Source organism: Onychomys torridus, chromosome 8, assembly GCF_903995425.1.
Source record: "Onychomys torridus chromosome 8, mOncTor1.1, whole genome shotgun sequence".
NCBI lineage: Eukaryota > Metazoa > Chordata > Mammalia > Rodentia > Cricetidae > Onychomys > Onychomys torridus.
The window spans coordinates 34534399-34557952 of record NC_050450.1 but is presented as its reverse complement, the minus strand read 5'-3'; the positions used below and the strand labels follow the sequence as shown (position 1 = coordinate 34557952).

The following is a 23554-nucleotide window of genomic DNA, read 5'->3' as shown; positions in this document are numbered from 1 at the left end:
GTCAGAGAGGAAAAAAAGTATGTGTTGCTATATATGTAACTCATCACTTATGAAATAGCAATTTAAATTAGATGAGTGATGTAACATCCAACCACAAAGGGTCATGAATTCTGAGCACTTGGGGAAGCATATGAGATCAACAAAGTCTGCTCAAGTACTTTCCTGAGACTTGCATAAAGCAGTTTCTCCATCAATAGCCATTTATAGGGAACAACTGGGTAAGTCCAAATTTGTGAACTCTAACAAGCATTGCAAAGGTTCCTTTGACCCAAGACTTTATTCCTTATTTCTACAGACATACTCCAATGTCACAAGTACTTCCCAATTAGTTCCCCTAAGAGGTACCAGTGTCAACTACTATTCCCTTTATTGCAGGTATAACTGCATCTCCCAAGCAGAGCAGGACCCTGCTGGCATGTCTACAAGTCAGGACTGAATGCAACCCACCTCATTACTATCTAAAGGCCTCCAGGCTGCATCTCAAAGAGTGCAGATTCCTTGAAGAGCCCTAAGCAGCATCTAAGGAAAAAAACAAAAAAACAAAAACAAAACAAAAAACAAAAAACAAAAAAACAAAAAAACAGTGCCTGTTCCCTCAGATTCTTCTTAAGTTTGCCTCAAAGTCCTCATATCACAATTTTGTCTACAAGGTAATTCTTCCTGAAGGAGGCCCCTACTTAAAAAATATATGATAGCTGCAGGATTCTACTCTAAGAAATGGAAAAGCAGGAGCAGTATCTCTTTATTTTTAAATTATTACGTTTATTGACTGTGTGCATGTGTGTATATGGGTGCATGGGTGTCTGTGTGTATGTGGGTGGAAGTCATTGGACAGTTTACAGGAGTTGTCACTCTCCTTCCATTCTGTGGCTCTTGGGGATGAACTAAGGTTAACAGGCTTAGCAGCAAGCGCCTTTACTCTCTGAGCCTCCGGTCCCAGGAGAAATAATTCTTGACCACAGGTGGAGCACTAAGGAGCAAGCTCAGTTAGTGGGAGGGCTCAACCCTAGCTCAGCCTGCTCCCTTCTTTAGCTGGCTTTCCCAGCTGTCATTGGGCCTCTGCTAGGTCATTTAACGCTGGCAGAGTAAAATCTCCAAGCAGGCAAGGAGCTCTATTGTACACCAGGGCACATCTGGCTCTGGACAAGATGCTTGGAACAAAACAGGTAGTCTATAAAGATGTGGTGGAGAAATGACTACTTGAAAATAATTTGACACTGGGGAGATGCGAATGGAGCCGAAGCTTCCTTCCTTCTGGGGTGGCAGGTGTTGCTGGTGATGGAGGCAGCAGCAGAGAAGTCGTCTCTCCTTCTCCACCTCCAGAGCCGGGAAGCTGAACGTTCTGAAACAGGAAGGTATGAGTCCAGCGCGGCTCTGGGCGCAGGAGGTTGCAGGTTAGGGGTGCACAGGGAGCCCCTCGCCGCAGCCATTTCCGGCTCTTTGTGTGACAGCAGCCGCGGCGAAGGGGCCGGGCACGGTGGCCAGGGGAGGAGCCGCCGCGGGCGGAGGGGCGGGGCCGCGGGCGGGGCGCGGCCGGCGGCCGGCGCAAGCGGCAGAGCCCGGCTGAGCATCCTGCGCCCCGGCGCGGGGCCCTGCGGTAGCCTCGGGCCCCTCCCGTGGACCTGCAACCGACCCAGGTAAGGGACCCTTGGAGATGTCGGGGCTGATGCGGGGACCTAAATGCTGCCTAGGCGGAGGATGCGCTCCTGAGGATGCGCGAGGGGCGGGCGCCACTTCTCCCAGCCCTCTGGGGGCGCTTGGCTTGGCGCCCGAGGCTGCGCGGCCCCGGGTCCCTGGAGGCCCAGCTGCAGGCCCGGCGCTGCCTCTGCTCCCTTCCGACGTACCGAGCGCTCCGGGCTGGGAGCGTCTCCCAGGAGGCGCCGGTACAGCGCGGAGCTCCCCGCGGCGGCCCCAGCAGCAGCAGCAGGTGCGTGGCCTGGGCCGGAGCCGCCCACCCCAAGGGGATAGTCTCGAGGACCAGGGGCACCTGTAGGGGTCACGAGCCAGGCGGGGGACACATCCCTGTGCCCAGGTACCGCAGATCTCTGGCAGGTCCCCGCCTCTGCGGTCGCGGCCACCATCACTCCGCCAAGGCCAGCGAGAGCCTCCTGGGTCCGCCTGGTAGGCAATAGGGTACTGGGGCGCCCCCGGTGAACCGGAGCCGGGCGGGGCTGGGGCCACAGCGGCGCGGTTTGAGAGAGGAGGACTCTGATGAGCCAGGAGGCATGGCTGACCTGCTTCGAAGCTTTCTGGCCTATGCTAGCATCTCTCTCCCCAGCTGGCTGTGGGGGAGGGAGGAGGTAGGGTGTCGGAATCCTGAGGGACAAGGTTTCCTTCATATGTAGCTACCCACCTGACTGTGTGGGAGGTGGCCATATCACCCCCAGGGAGGTAAACCCGCCGGTGTGCACAGGAAGGGAAGGAGTAGCCTGTGCTTCAGAGTGGGGGCAGGGAGCGTAGTCCAACCGAATGATGGTTTTCTACTGAGACTGTCCAGATGCTTCTCAGCCCAGGGAACCTGACTTTGAACTTGGCTTGCCCAGTTTCTTAGTGCCCACAGTCCCACGGTTGGGCAGGAAGACTTGAGGGGGGGGGGGTCCAAGTCAAGAATCTATTGGCTCCAGAACTACCATTTCTACCTCTTGCCCCCTCCCCTTAGGGCAACAAGGGACCATCCTTACTCTTGGGCACAGGCCCTGCTAGAACCCATGCCTAGCACTCAACGCACCCCCTTGTTGGAGGACGAAAATATAGATTCACATCTATAGTCAGGATTGTGAAGTCCTTGAAGGTAGTTGTCCCCACCACCATGCCCCCTCTGGAACCTTCTCACCACCCCGTGCAGTGATCTGCGTGTCCCTTCTCTCCTGTCAAACTTGCTTGAGAGAGGAGCCAGTGAGTGGTGTTTATCTTGAAGAGCTAAATACAAAAGGGTTTCCCATTGGATGCAGAGCAGGTGCCTCAGAAGTCATGGGATCAGAAAGGAGGCTGGGGATAGGAGACATTTTAATAGGATACAGAGCTGAAGTCAAAATATTTGGTATCGATAATGGTTGGCTTTCAGATGGAAGCTAGATGTGGGGGTGATACTGTCACCAGAATGACAGTATCTAGCAGATGTCAGCTTCATTTTCAGTCAGGGCTGCTTTGGCTTGGTGGGGAGGGATGGAGAGAAAGAGACAGAGAGACAGAGACAGAGAGAGAGGTTGTGAGCAATAGGTCAGGGGTCACTGTCACCAGAAGGCTTTTGTTGATCACCAGTCTCCACTTGTGGGGTGTGAAATTTTCCCATAGAGAGTTCCTCACTGACGCTAGCTGCCATCTGCCCCAACAGTTACAAAGCCACAAACAGCATGCTATGGCATACAAAGCCAGCGCCTCTGGGTACTTCTGCTTGCTGAGCCCCAGGCCAGTGGCATTAGCTCACTAAGCTTCTTTATTATATTTCCTGGCCAGATCTGACTGGTTGTATAGGAACCCAAGACTGCCTTGTTCACTCTGTGGTGGAAAAATGGAAAGGATAAGCATGATTCAGGCATTAGGCCAAGGGTGGGGGTATATAGCTGTCTAGGTTTGGAGACTTTTGCTCAAATCAGATCACATGGAGAAGTAATTTAACAGCGAGTAGAGGGCCCCAGTAACAGAACACGTACCCTCTGATTATTGTGCCCCCTCTGTGTTCAGTGGGCCTCTGAGGCTGTCATTGACCTGAAAGCTAAATTAGGTACTGAATAGGCAACAGGCTAATTAGCATTGGGAGCAGTGTTGCTGGAAAACAGTATAGGGCTCCTGTCCTCACATCTCAGCCTCAGCCTCCATGCTCAAAGGGACTTCTTTGGGCCACTGTTAGCCCCAGGGTTCCACCAAGAGCCTCACAAAATGGCCTTTTTGTAGCCTCCATGTGGCCACCATAACAATGAGTCTATTTCTTTACTGGCAAGTATTAATTATTCACTTAGAGTTGACGAAACCAGACGTCAGTCACCTCATTGGAGCCTTTGTGAAAGGCCTTGGGTCTTGTCAAGTTGAGAAGCAAAGCCCTATCTAGGGTCCAGCGGCTGGCCTTGCATTTTGTAGCTGGAGGTGGTTAGTGGAAAGGGAAGGCAGGCAGTGGCGGTATGTGCCTTCCTGGCTGTGAATGGGAGGCCAGCTGTGGTGGGAGAGGGGCTGGTACATCTTTGGATGTTCTTATCAAATGAAGGATGCATGAAAGTGCTGAACAGAATGTGTGGCACACAGGCACTCTCCTGCTTATATCTTTATCATTGTGATGCATTATTTACAAGATCACTGAGAATCTGGTTCATGTGCACAGTGAACTCCCAGCCCCCTCTAACGTCTCCACCTCTGTCTGGGGCTTACCTGAATCTGGCCTTTTCCAAGAGGAGTTGGTGTGCCGGATCAATTGCGGGGTGTGCCAACGACGTTGAAAAGGCATGTGATCAGACAAGGTGTTGGCCAGGGCTTCACCTGGCAGCCGTTGAAAGTGAATGTGGTAGAACTTGAGTAGGCAGGAGGAAGGGGGTGGGAGTAAGTGAGCAGAGGTAATTCTCACATTTCAGCACACAGCGTCCGGGAAGAAGGTCGTCCTCTGTGTGTATTCAGCATTCTGCAGCCAAACCAAAGTGTCAAGGGCAAGCTGGGCTTTACTGTTGGGACAGACAGAGCAGTGCAGTGGGCTTGGGACGGGGGATTTCTCCTCGGCTTCCTGTGTAGCTTTAACATGGCCACTGCCTTTTCTGACTTCAACAGTTGAGCAATGGAAAGCAGTCTGCTCACCCCATTACCTGTCTGTCACCACCAAAGCCCCAGGATGAGATAATGTCTCTGAACCCCCAGCTGGAGAAGAAGTCATGGAAAGAGGAAGGGAAAGAGGCTCCTGAGCATGGCTCTTTTGGATGGGTGCCTCCGTTCCTAAAGGGACTATTTATTAAGTGTATTTGGAGTGTCTATTTTCAGAGTTGAGTCCGTCGCTTCTCTGTACCATTGAGCCAAAAGGCTCTGGTTGAAGGGCACTGTGTGGTCCACAGTTTCTGTAATGCCCTTATCCTGTGTAGGGACACTTCAGGATTCACCCAGTGTGGGGGGATGGCTCCCAGGATGCAAAAGTTTGGACAGTAGCTTTGTAGCTATGGCCATTGTACTAAGGATGGGGTGTGTGTGTGTGTGTGTGTGTGTGTGTGTGTGTGTGTGTGTGTGTAAAGACATTCACTTATGCCAGGCTTCTTGGGTCCTGGTGAGGGAAATGTGAACTGAGTGCACACTCTTGAGAAAAATGGTAGGAGAGGACAGAGCTGAGTGCACAGGACTTTCTTGTAGGGCTCATTCTGTCTGGGTGGCATTTTGTAAGCCTCATGTCATCTCAGAAGCAGTGTGATGGCAGGATAAAGCAAATAGAACCTTCCAGAGGAAGAGACCCAGGGATGACCTCATTCATGGGGCCTTCTGATTAGGTGCTGGCCTCAGTGGCCAGTCTCCTCAGAGGAGAGGTTCGCGGATGTCAATCTCTAGGTGGGATGGAGGGAGTTTTGTATAGTTTTTCAAGTGAGTTTGCTTTTCTTGTTGCTGCCACAAAATACCTGACAGAAGTCACTTAAGGAAGAAAGCACTTCTTTTGGCTCACAGTTTAACAGGGCACAGCCCATCATGGCAGCAGGCGTGTGAAGCAGCTGGTCACCTTGCTTCCCCAGTCAGGAAGTAGAGAGAGATGAATGCTGGTGCTCAGTTTGTTTTTTTTCTATTAATTATTGATCGTTATTATTCTTCCTTTTTATTGATTCTGTGATGGCAGCCCATGGGATGGTGCCACTCACTCAACACTGATGGTCGACTTTCCAGTTTAAATCCTGTCATGTTGACGGTGGTGATGAACTCTGACAGGAAGTGAGGCTTTCCCCAGAAAGTAAAGGTGGTGGGACAATTAGGAGACTTTGAGAGACTCCCTTAGTTTGGACCAGTTTCCTCTGAGAGAATTAAGACACAAGGTGGGGCTGACTGAGAGAATTGCCCAGCTTTCCCCCGTGCCCCTGAGATCAAGGAACATGCAGGACAGACCCTCCTCACTGAGAGTCATTATCGCAGTGCTGAAGGATACCGAGAACTCTTTCTAATTTGTGCTTTTAAAATGCAATGCTTTAGGACTGGTTTCAACAAAGGGTGAATAGTAAGGTAAGAATTAAAATCTAAAACTCTCCCCTCAACCTCCAATTCTGTCACGGCTCCACGTGGGAAAGAGATATGGTGACACTTCTTAGAATAGGTAATAGGGACACAGGATGGGAGGATTATCTATAGAAGTTTTCTTAGACTCTTAGATGAGTAAGGCTTCTGTAGATAGGCTGCCTTAAGAGACCATAGTATATTTTGAATTTCCCATTCTTTTTTTAATCAAAGGACATGAATTTGGGTCATTGGATCATGCAGTCAACAAGTCATTCAACATTAATGAAATATGCAGTGCCTAGTGCCCTTCCCCCTGTGCTAGTTCAAGGCATCGGATCCAGAAAGCAAGTCCATTCCTGGCATCAGTGGTGACCTAAAGAATTTGTAGTAGGGTAAAGCAGTTTGTGATGGGACAGGAGATGCTGAGTCCTAGCCATGAGTTCTGTGGGAACACGGAAAAGCAATGCTGCTGTGAAAGGGGCTGGCCTGGTTCTTGTGGTTGTAGTAAACTGGCTATGTAAGCCCGTTCTCATAGTTCTAGCATGTTTCCCCCACTCCTTATCACCTTTCTCCTCCCCTCCTCCACACTAGTCCCCTCTGTTCCTCTAGACATTTTTCCTTCAGCTCTCATGCCTGCCTGTCCATATGAGATTTTATTCATCTGTATAAAATCTAGGACCCACAAATGAGAGAAGACGTGTGATATCTGTCTTGTCTGAGACTAGCTTAATTCTCTTATTATGGTGAATTCCACTTGCATCCATTTTTCTGCACATGACATGATTTCATTTTTTATGGCTTAAAAAAACTATTTCATTGCGTACAGAAGTCACATCTTCCTTATGCATTCACAATAGGTTGATCTAGACTTGGGCCTTGACACAGGGTGGGATTTGAGAAGAGGAGAGAACAAGCCACAAAGCCGTGGCAGTAGTTTGGGCAAAGGCACACAGCCAGGGTGTCCTTGAACAGACTGATGACACTGTACACTCTGGCCACCCTGGGCAGATGGTCCAAGCTGCGGAAGTGTGGTTTTAAGAATGGCCCTTCTATGGAGGTGAATGTCCCAGCTGGCATCAGAATCATTTGCCCATGGGTTGGAAAGGCCCACGGACAGAAGATCAAGTACAGTGATTCTTAGCTGGTTGCTTGGGGTTTTCTAGTTTCTTTCTTTCTTTTTTGAAGTACACGTGGTGCACAGTAGTCATCAACATCTCACATTGCTTCATCACCATACTCCACAGAAAGGACAAACGTGCTGTCAGTGATGTGATGGGGGCATTCTGAAGCCCCTCCTAATGCATAATAAAATGTAGCTTGTGGGCAGACCTCAGCGCTTTAGCTGTGAGTTATAACATCCTCTGCCACACAGATTCTGACATCGTGGTGGAGGCTACTAGCACACTGGCCTCCATATTTTCTTGTGTGTGTGTATAGTCACACAAGCATGTTTGCATGTGTGCATAAGGAGGCCAGAGATCAACCATGTAACCATGGATGTCATGCCTCTGGATGTTGTCCACTTTGTTTTGATACTATTATTATTATTTAGAGACAGGGTTTCCCATGGGCCTGTAGCTCACCAATTAGGCTCAGCTGGTTGACTCAGTCGACTAGTGAACCCCAAGGACCCACCTGTCCCCACATCCCCAGCACTGGTGTTGGAAGCAAGCACCAACAGGCCCAGCTTTTATTTTTTAAAATGTGGGTCCTGGAGACCCAACTCCATTCTGAATGCTTGCATAGTAGGCACTTTACCTAGTGAGCTGCCCTCCCAGAACCCAGTCTCCATATTTCACAGAGAAGGTGGTCCTTGTAGAGCAAGGGAACATGATTCGGGAGCCTAAGTCAGTCTCCGATAGGGAGCCATGTTCAGGTTGCAGGTCCACAGCGAAGAAGGCAAGGTCTGCATCCTCCAACCTAGAGACCAACCCCGAAAGAATCTCCAGTCAACCGACACCACGTGGTCCTTGACCCTGAAAGTCCCCTCTTGGTTTCCTCAGCAGATGGCTCCTTTAGCCGGAGCCTCTGAAAGCCTGCTCCCCTCCCCACATACAAGTCTCACTGGCGTCCTTCATGTGGCAGTTTGCTGTAATCCCTAGCAGGGGACAAAACCAGCTGGGCACCATGGAGGGATGACTCCAGCCTCTGTAAAGGACTGGGGACTGTGGCCCTAAGCTTGTGGCGTTTGCTTATTTTTGCTTGTCACCAAAAAGCCTTCCTCAGGCCACTAACACCGGAAGCAGCTGAGACAAAGTGACCAATAATATGGCAAGTCCCTTTGCCCTAGCAAGGTCCTGTTCTCCAATTCCTTGTAGAAAAACAAGAAGGAGAGACTGGCTTTCTGCAGATGTTCAAGTGGAGGCTGACTTCGGCTTCTTTGTCCCACCCTTCGCTCCCCTGAGAACTGAGGCCTGCTGCAGGGGACGGGGCTTCTGGTCCCGGGGGACAGGCGGTGAGGCCCTGCCTAGCCAGCCAGTGGCATGTACTGGCCAGGTGTCTCCACTGCTAACAAGGAGGTCTGTGGGTTGTCTTTCAGAGTAAAATTTAATTCTGTTCAAAGTGATACATGCACATGCTTTTGAAAAAATAAAGTATTGAAAGGCTTGTAGTCCAGGACAACCGTGCAGAGCGGGGCTTCCCCTGGGGGCTATTTCTTTGAGTAGCTACATCCAGTCTCTAATGTTGTGTTCACACTCTGGGCTTCTCTCTTTTGGAGATTCACTTTCTCATATCACATCCTGTCCTCCCACCCCCACTTCCCAATCTGCTAAGACCTCTGTTTTAACCACATCACATGGAAAGCATCTCTATCCATTGATGAGAGCAGGAGAGCCAAGTGGTGTTACATTTCTTTTCTTACCTGGTGTTTTGTTTCATTGGAATATCAGACGGTTTGTTTTTGTTTTTTCTTAATGTCAAGTTAAACGTCAGATGCTGCGTCAGACCCCGCCTTCCCAGATTGCTATGTTAGTTCCTAACCAGCCATCGTCACTGCATGCAAGAACCACGTCTGGGCCCCAGTTTCTGCATCCCTGGGAAGGGAACTCTGTTGGATCACTACTCCTTTGTTGTTGCTGTTATTTATTTTGAACTCCAAAACCTATCAGCCCCCTGCCCCAGCGGTTTCCTATCGTCTAAGGAGTCTCTGAGTCTCCAGAGTGGAGCAGATGCAGAAGAGAGGAGAACTGTAGAGCAGTGGGTGTAGTGGTGCCTACCCACCATTCCAGCACCACGGAGACCGAGGCCAGAGAACTGCTGTGAGCTCCAGGCCAGCTTGGGCTCCTAGTGAGACTCTCTCAAACGGACAACCAGACAACCGGCTCAGCAGGGGAGAGGCTAACAGCCGGTTTAGGGGCTGCTCCATGGGACAGGGTGGAGATGTCCCTTCCTCTGTTTATCCCTCCCACTGTCTCCTGCTCCACCTCTGGCTCGCTCTGTACCCCACTTGTTTATGTTGTACCCATAGGTTCATAAATTTGGGGGTGGGCATCTTCACTTTGTTAAGACATAGTTGGAGTACTTGACATACAGTTGAAACAATACAGTTCCGTAATTTGCAGTAACTCACAAACCTGTGCAACCACACTCTCAGATAATTTTAGAACATATTTGGCATCCCCCAAAGAGACCTCATGCTGTTAAGTAGTACCACTGGTGCCCTCCCAACCCACATCCAGCCCTAGGCAACCACAAGTCCATTTTGTGTCTCCATAGATCTTCTAGACACACTGTATAAACAGAATCACGAAGTGTGGAGCCTTTTGTTTCCAGCATAATGTTTTCAAGGCTCTTGAGTATACTCAGGGTCATAACATGTATCTAGCTGAATAATATCATGTACAGTACTGATTTTATCTCTCAGTCTGTTGATGGACATTTGGCGTGCTTATACTTCTGAACGGTTATGTATAGTGTTTCTATGAATGTTCATTTACAAGGCTCCTAGTTTTTATTATATTTTTTATATTTATTATTTATTTATGGGCTCTGTGTCTGTGTGTACCATAGTAAGTGTGTGGAGGTCAGAGGACAACCATCAGGAACCAGTTTCTACCATATGGGTCTCAGAGCTTGAGCTCCAGTCACCAGGCTTGGCAGGAGACACCTTTACCTGTTCAGCCATTTCATGGGTCCTTCACAACTTCCTCCTCCTCCTCCTCCTCCTCCTCCTCCTCCTCCTCCTCCTCCTCCTCCTCCTCCTCCTTTCACTTTCCTTTCTAACCTGGGTTCTTTTATTTAATTTTCTTTTGTAGCTAGAATCTCTGGTATGGCACTGATTAGAAAAGGTAAGAGCAGGTGGTCTGTCTTGGTCCTGGGGAAAAGTGTTCCGTTTTTCCCCATTAAATCTGATACTGGCTAGCTTTCCTTCCCCCCTTTATTGCTCTTTATCGGGTTGAGTATGTTTTTCTGTATGACTTGGGTTTTTTTATTTGTTTGGTCTCCTTCCTCCTTTCTTTTTTTCATTCTTTTATCAGAAGAAGGTGTGATTTTTCTCCACCCATGGACAAAGCCTAATTGAGTGGTAACTGTGTTGTTAGTGGAGACACTGGGTGCACACTGGACACATGCCTTGTCTCGGGGATCCTAGTTACAGAGCAGGGGAGAGAACACAGCAAATGGCTTAGGAAGCTATTGTACACAGTACAAGGAAGGAGGAGCGTGCAGGTTCAGTGAGGCCCAAAGGAAATGATGCTCGGATGCGGATTCCCACAGACAAGAGGATGCCATTCCCTTCCATCTCTCCCAGTTCCAGAATCATCCTGACAGTGTATGGGTTTCCATCCTGTATACCACAGTACTGGTGATACTTCTGTGTTTTGTTGTGCTGTGTGGAGTTCTTGGCCCTGCACTTAATTGCCCAAGTTCCTAGACCTTGGGGGCCTTCATCCTGTCTTTCAGTGTGTGTCTTAGGCTTTGCTGCTCCCTCAGCCTATGGACAGCTCTAAGCCTATGACTTTATTCTACAGATGGGTGTCAATGCCAGCTTCTTAGACTGGATCAAGTAATATATCTGGCCACCTGAACAGGCTGCAGCCAAGACAAAACCCAAAATCATACATAAGGAGTCTGAGGTGTTTCTGGGAGCACCCATGGGGCTTGCAATGTGTGACTCCACTGCAGCCTTGGTTATGGACACACGTGCACTTTGCATATCACATGTCATCCCACCACACAACGCTGGTAAACTGCCTGAACCATTTTGGCCCACATTTGGCATTACTATGGATTATAAATTGCAGTGATTTTAAAAATATATTTTTATGTATATGGGTGTTTTGCTTGCATGTTTGTCTGTGTACTACATGCTTACAATGTCCACAGAAGCCAGAAGAGGGTTCAGATCCCATGGAGTTACAAACAGTTGTGAGCTTCCATAGTGGTTGCTGGGAATTGAACACAGGTCCTCTGGAAGAACAGCCAGTGCTCTTAACCACTGAGCCATCTCTCCAGCTCTAATTGCAGTGAGTTTACTTTGCAGAGTTTCCTGCTTTTATAGAAGCAGCATGAATTTAGTTACAGAAAACAAAACCTCTCCACATTTCCCTGCTGTCATTCCTTGGCAAATAACAAGTTAATACATCATCGGATTGCACAATGACGTTTGATTTTTAAAATTGCTGCCTGAGTCGCAGAGTTTAAAAACAGATTGGTAAATGAATTTTGACTTGGGCTTAGGATAGAATTTGCAACAGTTTCCAAAATGGCTCTAAATGTGCTTTGGGTTGTTGTTATTGTTTGTTTCGTTTTGATTTTGTTGTTTTGTAGTAGCTATTTGTGAAGTGGTGTCCTCAGGATTGGCAATCAGAGTCAAACTATGCATAAACTGGAAAACATTTAAGATACCTTGCAGTGAGAAATATTTGACTAAAATTTAACTCCTTGTGTAAAAATAAATAAGTACATGGTCCAGGGAGGTGGCTCGGTGGTAAAGGGCTTGCAATGAGGCAGAAGAAGCAGATTTTGGATGCTTGGAACCCATGTAGAATGCCAGGTGGGCATGGAGACCTGGAGACAGGGGCTCCTTTGAGCAAGCTGGCTAGCATGAGTAGCCAAGCCTGCAGATTCTGGATTTGAGAGATGGCACTTCTGTATGTGTGGTGGAGAATGGTTGTGAAATACATGCAGAGCCAACCTCTGTCCTCCACATGCACATTGACACATACACATGGGTTAACAAACGTGGAAACCTGCATGTGCATGTATATGCACACCACACACATTCAGCTCATCAGTAGGCAAATTGCTTTCATCTTTAATAAATGGTAGCATTATATGTATGCCAAGAAATTGTTTTAAAATAAATTTCCTTGTGGTTTATTACCAGTAAACATTTGATTTGCTTACCTGTTTTATGTATGTGCATACCCATAGTTGTGCCAACATTTTTGGGTTGAAGAAACTCATAGGAGAAAAAGTTTAAGAATTTCCAGTGTAGATTATCCCCCTAAAAGCAGCTCCAAGTGGTTCCCGCAGGATTGACAGCTGGGAACCCTGACCTTCATCTGCATAGACTGCTCCTGCATGACTCTCCATGCCCAATGCACTCAGCAGAGGTTACAGGGCCCATCATGCCGAGCTCTGGAATTCCTGTAAGAGGAGCGTGAATAATTGCTTTCCTGCTCAGCTGGTTCTGAGGTTGGAAGGGGCTCTGCTTCACAGGGCATCGGTCTCCATGGAGCTATATACCCAACCGTGGCCATCTTCTGGGCCCACACAGCTTCCTGCCACACTCTGCTATACCCAGGATGGAAAAACAGGCCGTACCCTTGGGTTTTGCTCACTCAAATGTCACCTCATTTTATCCTAATGGGACCATCTCCCTTTTATTTAATTGTTTTATTATTATTTTAACATATATTCACATCATATTTTACTTGTATATAAATCTATGTGCTTATATGTGTATGTCTGTAACATCTATTTGTGTGTCCTCTAGCTGGGTAGCTGGACAGAGTGGGAAAATATTTCCTGTCCTCTAGGTGTTTGTCAATCTCCCAAATGACAGTTTCCTAATCTTTCCAACTTGGGAGAGTTTTGGTCTTGAGGTAGGGAAAAACTGGGGTGGGGTGGGGTGGCAATGACTTTAGCATTTTCCAAAAAGGTACAAAAGCCAACATGGCCTGAAAGAACACAGAACTAGAAAGAAAGATATCCTGTGTAGCGGGCCTCTGCCAATCACTAACATGAATGAAAGCATTTATTTCTTAGTAATGATGACCTCCTGAGCAAAACATTAGATAGTAGCTTCGGTTTTGAACTTGTGGGCCTGTAGTGATGGGAAATCAAGATGAAAGGCCATACAGATTGACATCTTAGTGACTGTGCTTTGGGGCAGGGGTAGGAAAATCGTGGCAGTGCTTACCTGCTCTATGGTTAACACACCATGAACTTCAGTGCTGAGCAATGAGAAGCCATTGCTTTAGCCTGAGCTGGGGGCTAAGATCTCCAAATAAGCCAGTTTGTTATTGTTGATTTTTCTGAAAACAGGAGATCCCAGTGTAGCTGAGTTAGCACAATCAGGAAGGCCTATGATTTAGTGATACATGAGTGCAAGTGTGTGTGTGTGTGTGTGTGTGTGTGTGTGTGTGTTGGTTTTTGTCAGCTTGATACAAGCTAGAGTCACTTGAGAAGAAGGACTTCTCTTGAGGAATTGTCTCATCAGATTGGTCTGTGATTGTCTATGAGGCATTTTCTTAATTGCTCCTAATGTAGGAGGCCCCAGCCCACTGTGGGTGGTACCACCCCTATGCAGGCGGGCCTGGTTATACAAGAAAAGTAGCTGAGCAAGGCAGTAAGCAGCATTCCTTGTGGTCTCTGCTTCGGTTCCTGCTTCCAGATTCCTGCTTGAGTGCCTGCCTTGGATTCCCTCCATGAGGATCTGTAACTTGTGAGGTTAAATGAACTCATTCCTCCTCAAGTTGGTTTTAGTCAGAGTGTTATTATAGCAACAGAAAGCGAACTGGGAGAGTATACATGTATGTGCTTGTGTATGTGCAGTGTGCACGCACGGAGAGACAAATGTCAGAACAATTGGAGTTAGTTCTCTCCTTTCACCTCTGTGTGGGTTCTGGGAATTGAACCCAGGTCTCCAGATCTGCACAAAACATTTATGGGCTAAGTCAACTTGCTGCCCCATCTGGTTTTCTCATGGCCTTTGTCTTTCTGCTCCTACCTTCCCGCTGTCCTGCACATGTGTACAGAGAGCTTTCAGTCTGTTTTAGAGAGTGGAGGCTGCCGTGATTGTCAGTTGTGACTAAGAACTGGTAAACTGGTAATTTGCACTTTTATCTTCTGACACTATTTCCTGAATGCTTAATCTGGTCCAGCCTGCCTTGCTCGGTATTCTACATGCCGTAAAGTTATTAAATGCTCAGAACAAAGGACAGGCACTATTATAAACTGTGGTCATTTTACAAATAAGGAGCCTGGGGTTCCAAGGAGTTAAATCACAAGCTTATGGTCCAGTGGCTATTTAGTGCTGAGTAACAGGTTCAGCCCCAGGCTCAGCCCCACCCACTGCCATTCCACCTTGGTAAAGCTGTCTTACTTTTTCATTCCTTCCAGAAAGTAAAAAGGAACATGGCTGTGAGATCCTGCTTTGGCTGTGAATGGCAGAACCTGCATTTCCAAAGCCAGGTTCTAGCTCCCATCATGCACTGGTGCCAGGACCCACCCTATCGTGTTTCTGTCAGTCAGTCATCTCAGCCTTGGAGGCCCTGCCTCCCTACTCAGAAACAAATTACTCACGAGCTCAGAGCTGCCGCTCATCTTGTGGCAGCCAGGGCCCTGGCTTTGGGTTGGTTATGAGGATACTGCATCAAATGAACTGTACTGAATCCATGTTAAGAGATAGCAGCTGCATGAGGTAAACCAGGCCTCGAGGATACAGTGGATTTGAAAATAATTTATTATTCTCTTTTTCAAAACAACAGAACAGCCACATGTGCCGGGACTGAACACATGGGATTATTCTCACATAGAAGGTTTTGTAACAGGCCGGCCGCCCGGGGCCAGGAAAGGCATGCTCGTTTTCACATATACCTCTGTTCAAGTTTCTAGAACATTTTCCTTTTGATGTGGGCTTGGCACTGACTTGCAGCACTTGAGCTAAAAATGTCTGATTCCCACCTCCCTTAGGCAGTGGATGATCTACAGAGGCAAAGCCATTGCAGAAACTGTATTTCCAAGGAGAAAAGAAAGGCCGTGTTGTGTAAACAAAGACTCTGAATTTGCTGGCTTTATTAGGCAGCCACTTACTGATTTTCTCCCAGGAGACTATGAGGTGCTACTATTTTGAAGGGGAAAATCTTAAGGGTTATGCTGCTAAATGAATGTTTTTTTGAAGCTTCTGAAGTCCTGAAGAATCCCAGGTTCTAGGGGAAGGAGAGAGGAAGGAGCGTGGTAGATGAGAGTGAGGCCCGAGGAGGAAGGGAGATGGGGATTCTAATAGGAACTAACTAGAGGTCTCCACAGAAACTTCAGACAGACAGACAGACAATTGGAGGGGGAAAACAGGAGAAATCCCTCATACTGCATCACAGAGCACCAACAGCTCTTACTGAGTTCTTAAATTATATTAAAGGTCAGAAGACAAATTACCTGACTCAGGGATCAAACTCAGGTCCTCAGAATTGGCTGCAAGCTCCTTTTCCTACTCAGCCTTCTTACTTGCCCATGCTTTTGTTTTCTTCTTCCCTGTCTTGTATTATTAGGAAATAAACCCTGTATCACTGTGTTCCTCTTTCAGTAGATGTTTCTAGAAAACACTTTTAAAATACAATTTTCTTTTAAAATGTGCTTCATTACAATATATATATATTTTTTTAAAAGCAGTTTCTCAATCGTATTCAGCTTGTACTTAGGATTCATTTTCCAGTTTTTTATCTTTTTGGTTTTGGTTTTTGTTTTTCCCCTAATTATTACAGTTTTGTTTTCCGGATGGTGTGTTGGGAATAGAATCACCCGGGCTCCCAACAAACATTGTGTCAGAGTGCAACGTCTCATAGCTGCCCTTTCTGCACTTTTCTTCTCTCTTCAGTTTATTTGCTGAAGACATCACATCATTCTCCTCATTGATTTACCTGTGCCGTGTGATAACGTGTTTTTCTGCTCTCCGCATTCATTCCCTGGGAGTCAAAAGCTTGAAGAGGTTCTGGTGTTTCTTTTGGGTCCAGCATTCTTCCCAGGTGATGGTGTCTATGTCCTCAGGAGATGCATAGTTCACCTGGCTGTTTTCATTGTGTGATGCTGGCCGTCTTGAGGGGCAGTGAGCAGCTCTACTTATTCACTAAGGGTTTGAAAGCAGAGGTGTTCCAATTAGCATTGTCTTTAACAAAGGAAAACAAATTATGGCTCTTTTCTTTGGATTTGATTATCCTAGCCAGCAGTCTATCTTGTTCAGGAAAGGCAAGTCACCTCTTCATGTTTTTTCCATTGTCAACATAAAAGTTGGATCACAGGCACGGTCCAAGTAAGAGAACCAGGTTTTTATTTGGTAAGTCTATGATCTCACTGATGTCAAGGCGTTTACTTTTGTTCTGGTCCCCTGTGGCTTAGCTGATGGACATGGGCCCATCCTGGGAGAGTGGAAGCTTGATTCAGGGTCTCCTCTAGATCTGTTACACATACAGCCCCAGTATCTTAGACAGACAGTGTCCTTGCTATGCCAAGAAAGTTCTTAACCTTCCCAGAGGTTTTCTGCCCCTGACCTGGACTCATCAATCCCTGCTTCCTTAGTAGGAAGTCATAGTTGCAAACTGGAGTCTGAGCCCTGAAGGTGCATGTTGCTCAGGTGTTGGGATGTGGGTCTTTTCAGTGGGCAGAAACACAGGTTATGTACACACTTATATCTGTACATATAAATAACATATTTTGTCTTTATAAGTGTGTATTTGTGTCAGTGGGGACTTTGAAATGTGTTTTCATTTTAAATATAAATATGAACACATATGTACATGCACACACATTCATTACCATGTAAGTTCTTCTGGGTACCTCTTACCCATATTTGTGCTGGTTTTGTTTCTATGATTGTGATAAAATACATGGACAAAAAGCAAGCCAAGGAGAAAAGGTTTACGTTAGCTCACAACTCCAGGCTACCGTCCATCCTGTCAGAGAAATCACAGCAGCAGGACCCGAGACAGCTAGTCACACTGTACACTCAGAAGCAGAAAGAAATGAATGCATATGTACCCCTTTATATCGTTTAGGACCCCCTGCCTAAGGAACAGTGCTTCCCACAGCTGGGCCCTCCCACATCAGTCAACTAAGTTAAGACAATCCCCCATAGACATGCCTCCAGGCCAACCCAAAGTAGGTGATCCCTCATTGAGACTTTGCTCCCAGGTGATTCTGTGTTGTATCAATCCCATAGTCAAAGCTAACCCCTTGCCTTAGTTAGGGTTTCTATTGCTGTGAGGAGATGCCATGACCACAGCAACTCTTATAAAGGAATACTTAACTGGGGTGCTCGCTTACAGTTCAGAGTTCAGTCCATTATCATCATGGTGGGACATGGCAGTGTGCAGGCAGACATGGTACCTGAGCAGTAGCTGAGAGTCCTATATCTTTCAGGCAACAGGAAGTGGTCTCAGTGTCACCCTGAGGGAAGCTTGAGCAAAGGAGACCTCAAAGCCCACACCCACAGCGACATACTTCCTCCAACAAGACCACACCTCCTAATAGTGCCACTCTCTTTGGGGACCATTTTCTTTCAAACCACCACATACCACAATACCTTTGCCTGTGATATTTGGTTTTTAATGACTCTCTTCAGTTGTAAATATGTATCTTCAGTCATATCAAGAATGTCTCAGTCTCAACAATACCAGAAGCACATCTCATAAACACTGATGTCCTCATAATACATCCAAACATGTCACAATAACATACCACTATGACATTGAAAAATAAAGTGAGTTTGTTTTTGGTTTTGGTTTTGTTTTTCAATACAGGGTTTCTCTGTGTAGCCCTGGCTGTCCTGGAACTCACTCTGTAGACCAGGCTAGTGTCAAACTCAGAGATACCCTCTGCCTCTGGAATGCTGAGATTACAGGCGTGCACCACCATGCTCATCTAAGCTATTTATTTTATTACTTTCCCTTTTTATTTTTGTCGTTCTCAGGGTGTGTCCTACCAGGATCTCATCTGATTCCTGAATTAGAGGCTGGAGAGATGGCTCCGCGGGTAGGAGCACTTGCCACACAAGCACCCATGTAAAAAGCTGGGCACAGTCATGCATTTCTATAATCCCAGTGCTGTGGGAGGCAGACAGGAGAATCTCCGAGGTTTATTGGCTGTCAGCCTAGTCCCTGGTTTAGTGAGAGACCCTGTCTCAAGGTAGTGCAGGAAAAGTAAGGGGTGGGAGATCCAGCATCCCCCTTTGGCCTTCACGAGCACTTGCACACGTGCGCGTGTACACACACACACACACACACACACTCATCCAAATCACAGACTCAATGGAACGGTTCCTTTCTGTATGGCTATACCAACAATTTGTTCACACACACATTCCTTTCTTTCCTTTTATTCCTTGTTAGGGATTTTCGTTTTAAGTTTAAAGCTTAGTTTACAATAATGTAAACCTGGAACACCAGATGTATTCAGGAAATGCTGAGCTGTTTTCCTGCCTCTGTGGGCCTTAGCTTGCCTTCTCCTCCTTCTGCAAAGCTCCACAGTCTTTACATAGTCCATCCTTGAGTCTCTGTCTCAATAAATGTGTTTGTGTTTGTGTATGTATCCTCCTCTTGGGTAATGAGATCAAGAGGTTCACACACACACATCCCAGGCCTTGCTGCTGCTCGGGCTTGCTGCTGCCCAGTCTTCACTGTGGAGGGCTCCAGCAGTCCTGGGGTGATGGAAGTTTGCATTTTTCAGTCTGTTACAATTACATATTTTATACCCCAACCAACAGTGTGACTGGGGGCCAGCTTCTCTGCAAGCTGGCCGGTGGCACGGTGGTCATAAGAGTTTGATCAGTCTGAAATTCCCCCTGCAAATGAAAAAGTATGTTTTTAAACGATGTCCTCTTGGGATTAGGGGTGGATCTTAGGCAGATATTGATAACGCTGTTTGTGTGATTCCTGGTACAAGTAGAGTCCAAACACTGAGTGCCGCTCACCTATGAAGCAAGTTCCCACAGTGCATGACTGACAGGCTATGCCAATAGGTGAACCCTCGCAGGATCTAGCACCAAGAAAGGTTTATCATTATTATTATCTGACATAATGAAAGGAATAGTTGGGCTTTGTATTGTAGATCATATACCCTATGATCTTAATAGATCTTAATACCTATGGACTTAATAGAAATGTAAGAAAGTCCGGAGAGATGACTTACAAGTCAAGAGCACATATTGCTTTTGCAGAGGACCCAAGTTCGATTCCCAGCACCCACACCTAGAGACTCATGATCACCTGTAGCTCCTGCTCCAGGCTCCTGGGGATCTGGTGATCTCTTCTGGGCTCCACCAGCACCTGCACACATGTGCACATACCCACACACAGGCACACATGCATACATATAACTTAAGAAATATAAATAAAAAATAGTAAAACAAGGAAGAAGAGAGGCCTTCTCCAGTGGTACTACCATAGACCTGAGCATCACACTTAACAGTTCTGAGTAAGGATGAGAAGAGAGACAGAAGGGTAGGTCACTGCTCAGTTCCAGGTGTCCTCACTGGAGGCTGGCTGTGCCACTGGCAGGGTACATGCCCAGAAGGTGTGTTTGAGGGCTTAGTGGAGTGTGAAGTCTAGTCAGCTGCTCCGCAGCAGCCCAGCCCCCATCTGCCCTCTAGACCTTGGACTTGAAGGAAGTATTCCTTGGCAGTGTGACCTTGGGTATTCACTCCAACCCTTTGCAGCCCCCAGACCACATTTACATGTCAGGGGTCCCCATGGGGCCTAGCATCAGCCACTGTTTTTCCAAACAACAAGGCACAATCCCTGACATAGAGAGATTCCAGCCCTTAAGCCTAAAGGGAACTTCCCTGCTATGGGGCTGGGCTAGCACAGTGGCTCTTCTCTCTGTGTTCTTCCTATTCATGGAGTAGAGGGTCGGCCTTATTGTTGCTAATCTTCCAGTAGGACTCTCTTAGTTGTTGTTGCTGCTGCTGCTGTTGTTATTGTTGTTGTTGTTATTGTTGTTCACCTCTACTGTTTTCCTTCCTCTCTTTGTAATGACCGACTCCTCTAGCCTTGTTTCTTTGGGTTTGAGCTTTTGGTCTCTTTAAGTGCTTGAGGGCAACCTTGGGCTAATTGAGTTCCACTGTTTTTTCTTCGAAGATTTGCTGTTTTTGTTTGTGTGTGTGCAGAAGAGGGCACCAGATTCCCTAGAGCTGGAGTTACAGGTGGATATGAGCCGCCCAACGTGGATGCTGGGAACCGAACTCAGGACTTCTGAAAGAGCGGCAAGCCCCTTGGTCCTCTGAGCCTTCGCTCTAGACCCAAGTTCCGCTTTTCTTCCCTTCTACTAAGTGTATTGAAGACATTTGTTCATTCCCTTTCAGTTCTGAGTAATTACTGTTTCTGTTTGAATCACTCTATAACTATGAATAAGTTTTGTGGGCTTATAGGTCTTCAAAGGAGTGAGTTTGGGGGTTCTAATCTGCACTGTTGATGCTATAGTAACCCATGGTGTTGGTTTTGTTTCACTTGAGGGATGTGGTTTGAGATCAGTCTCACTGTGTAACCAGGCAGGCCTTCAACTTACTATGTAACCCAAACTAGCCTCAAATTCACGATTCTCCTGCCTCTGTCTCCCAAGTGCTGGGATCGCATCATGCATCACTACACCTAATTTAACATATTATTTTTGGAGGTTACTTGTGGGAACCCAATTTATTCACTAAATCATACATTGTAGGTTTTAAATCAGTTTTCACATGTAATTTGGGGTTTAAAAAAATTGAATCTTCTGCTCGCACAGTGCTGTCTTCTTAAAATAGCAACTAGCTTGAGTTGGTTAACTGTCTTTTCCGCTTCACTGCCTGGCAGAGTTACCCTCCAACCAGCCACATTCTACCTGGGTCCAAGACACAGAAGTATCCACTAAGGGCTGGTTGCTTTGGTGTGGTTCATAAAATGTCCCCAGACCAAGGGACACATGGTAGCTTCTTCATTTCTTCATATAGGGCTGGTTTACAGGAGTTGACAACCATGTAGCCTCTGTTTAACTAGCCTATAAAACCTAGGTGTAGGACTCCTTGGTTGTCCAGGCTGTTCAGTTATGGATATTTGCCCTGTACCAATATCTAAGAATGGAACTTATGAAGAGCAGGAGGCCTGTGTCCCTGTGCCCAGCATCAATCCAGATTCTTTACCCATGCTGACTTGATCATGTGGGTGTCACATTACTTCTTAGAGCTGTGTTTCCTTACTGCTCGTGTGTTGGCAGAACCCAACTTTTCACACTGGTGGAAAACAGTTGTGGTGAGGCTTAGCCAAAATAACCTTACAATGTATTATTTAATTATTATTTGTGTGTGTATATGATATGGTGGTGTGGTGGTTCATGCCATGGTGGGTATGTGCAGGCCAGAGGACAACGAGTGGGACTCTGTTCTCTCCTTTTACCATGTGTGGGTCCCAGGGATCAAACTCAGGTCATCTGAGCCATCTCACAGGCCCTGATCCTCACATTTTAAAGGTGTAAACAGAAGACATCTGTGAAGAAGTTTTCTTCTTTTGAGCATGGTGACTCTTAACCGTCCACCCTCCAGAAGGAGTTTGAATAGGGTGAGACCAAAGGAAACATTTGGAGGACCCTGAAATTTTCCCTTGTTCTTTCTTCCTCTCCATCAGTGTGGAAGACAGGTACCGCAGCCATGACCACCCACGTCACTTTGGAAGATGCCCTGTCCAACGTGGACCTGCTGGAGGAACTGCCCCTCCCAGACCAGCAGCCATGCATCGAGCCTCCACCATCCTCCATCATGTACCAGGTAATGGAAATGATAGCATGCAATGGTGAGACCTGGAATCTGGAGGTCCTGTGAAAGGACCTGCCCTGAAGTGCAGGGAAGAGGACGTCTAGAGGGTAAAAGGTCAGGGGCTGATGGAGTCCCTGCGCACTCTAGGAGCCCCAGTGGAAGGAACAGATTAGCTAATGTATGCCGGGACCATTTCCCTGCCCTAGGAAGCATTTGTTGATCTGCTCTGACCCTAAATTCCTTCTGGGCTGTTCCTGTTGTTGCATTGCCCAGGTTATGGCATCCCTGATCTCATGAATTAAATATCACAATTTAGAAGCCCCTAGAGCCTGCCTGGATAATTACTTTTCCTGAATGCCTATGACAAGAGCTCACACAAATCCATACAGCGGCCAGTGGCTCAGGGAAGTAGGTCACAGTTATTTGCTCTGGCCCTAAATCAGATCTTGTGATAAAGCACCATCCCATTGCACACAGCTACGACCCTGGCAGGTGAGTGAAGAGGGCATCCATGCAGCTGGAGGCAGCCTGGCCGAGGCCTCTTGTCTGGGTGTGCCAGGCTGAATGCTCTGTCAAGAAGGAGTGTGTTAATTGGAAATCGGGGCTGTGTTAGACTATTTTGCTAAGTCTTAGACGGTGAACTATGACTAGTATAATTATGTATTTTTTTCATTTCATTTAATAGTTAAATGAATCTTCACATACTTGGAGATTCAGCTCCAAAATCTGTCTTATTCATAGCTTTTGACACAGATTATTTTAATTTTAATTTAATTTTAATTATACAAGCATATTTTGATTTTAGTTTTATAGAGAGATATTTTCATTACTAACAATGGAAAAGTATAGCATAGAAATAAATTTCTTATACTGATATACCCTTCTCTGTACATAGACACTTTGTTTTATATAAATATATGTGGTATATGTAGTCTTCCTTTTTGTTAAAACAAGAATTCATGATATATATTTAAATATAAATATATATAAACTGTTCTGATTCATCTTTTCCTTAACATGTATTGTGGAGTGAGGCACGGTGGCTCACAGATGTAATCCCAGTATTCCAGGGGCTGAGGAAAGAGGATTGCTGTGAGTCTGAGGCTAGCCTGGGCTACAGAGAGAGCGTCTGTCTCAGAAATCATAGCAGCAAAAGCTTTTGTGGCTATTGTTGAACATCAGCGCTGCAGTAGTGATAGCTCATGTTTAAGCAGCTCATGGTCTTCCCAGCCCGTTGTCCAGAGAGACTGTCATCTCCTCAGCTTTTGCTGGGTGTTTTCATTGTTTCCAGGTTGTGTTGAATTGTAAAAACTGCAGTGGTGGCCTGGCTCATACGTCTCCACCTGTGCACCCTCAGGCAAGCGTGTCTGAATGGCTGGATCAAAGCCATGCACAACTTGACTTTTAGCGGCTGTTTAGACTTGTCTTGTTAGCTGAGAGTGTTATTTCCTT

At 46.7% G+C, this 23554-nt stretch overlaps 1 protein-coding gene across 6 annotated transcripts in view; it reads left to right on the top strand.

Moving 5' to 3' along the window:
• The first annotated feature begins 996 nt into the window (after positions 1-996).
• The window catches only part of Cyfip2 (cytoplasmic FMR1 interacting protein 2), a 119935-nt gene continuing 97377 nt past the window's right edge, over positions 997-23554 (top strand). The window contains exons 1-2 of one of the 6 annotated variants that reach the window (XM_036194975.1): positions 997-1355; positions 21975-22114. In XM_036194975.1, coding sequence (XP_036050868.1) covers positions 21998-22114 — 117 coding nt within the window. In that variant the 5' untranslated portion in view covers positions 997-1355; positions 21975-21997. Of the gene's footprint in view, positions 1356-1504; positions 1928-21974; positions 22115-23554 lie in introns of those variants that run through there. The other 5 variants (XM_036194972.1, XM_036194974.1, XM_036194976.1 and 2 more) reach the window with 5 other exon arrangements.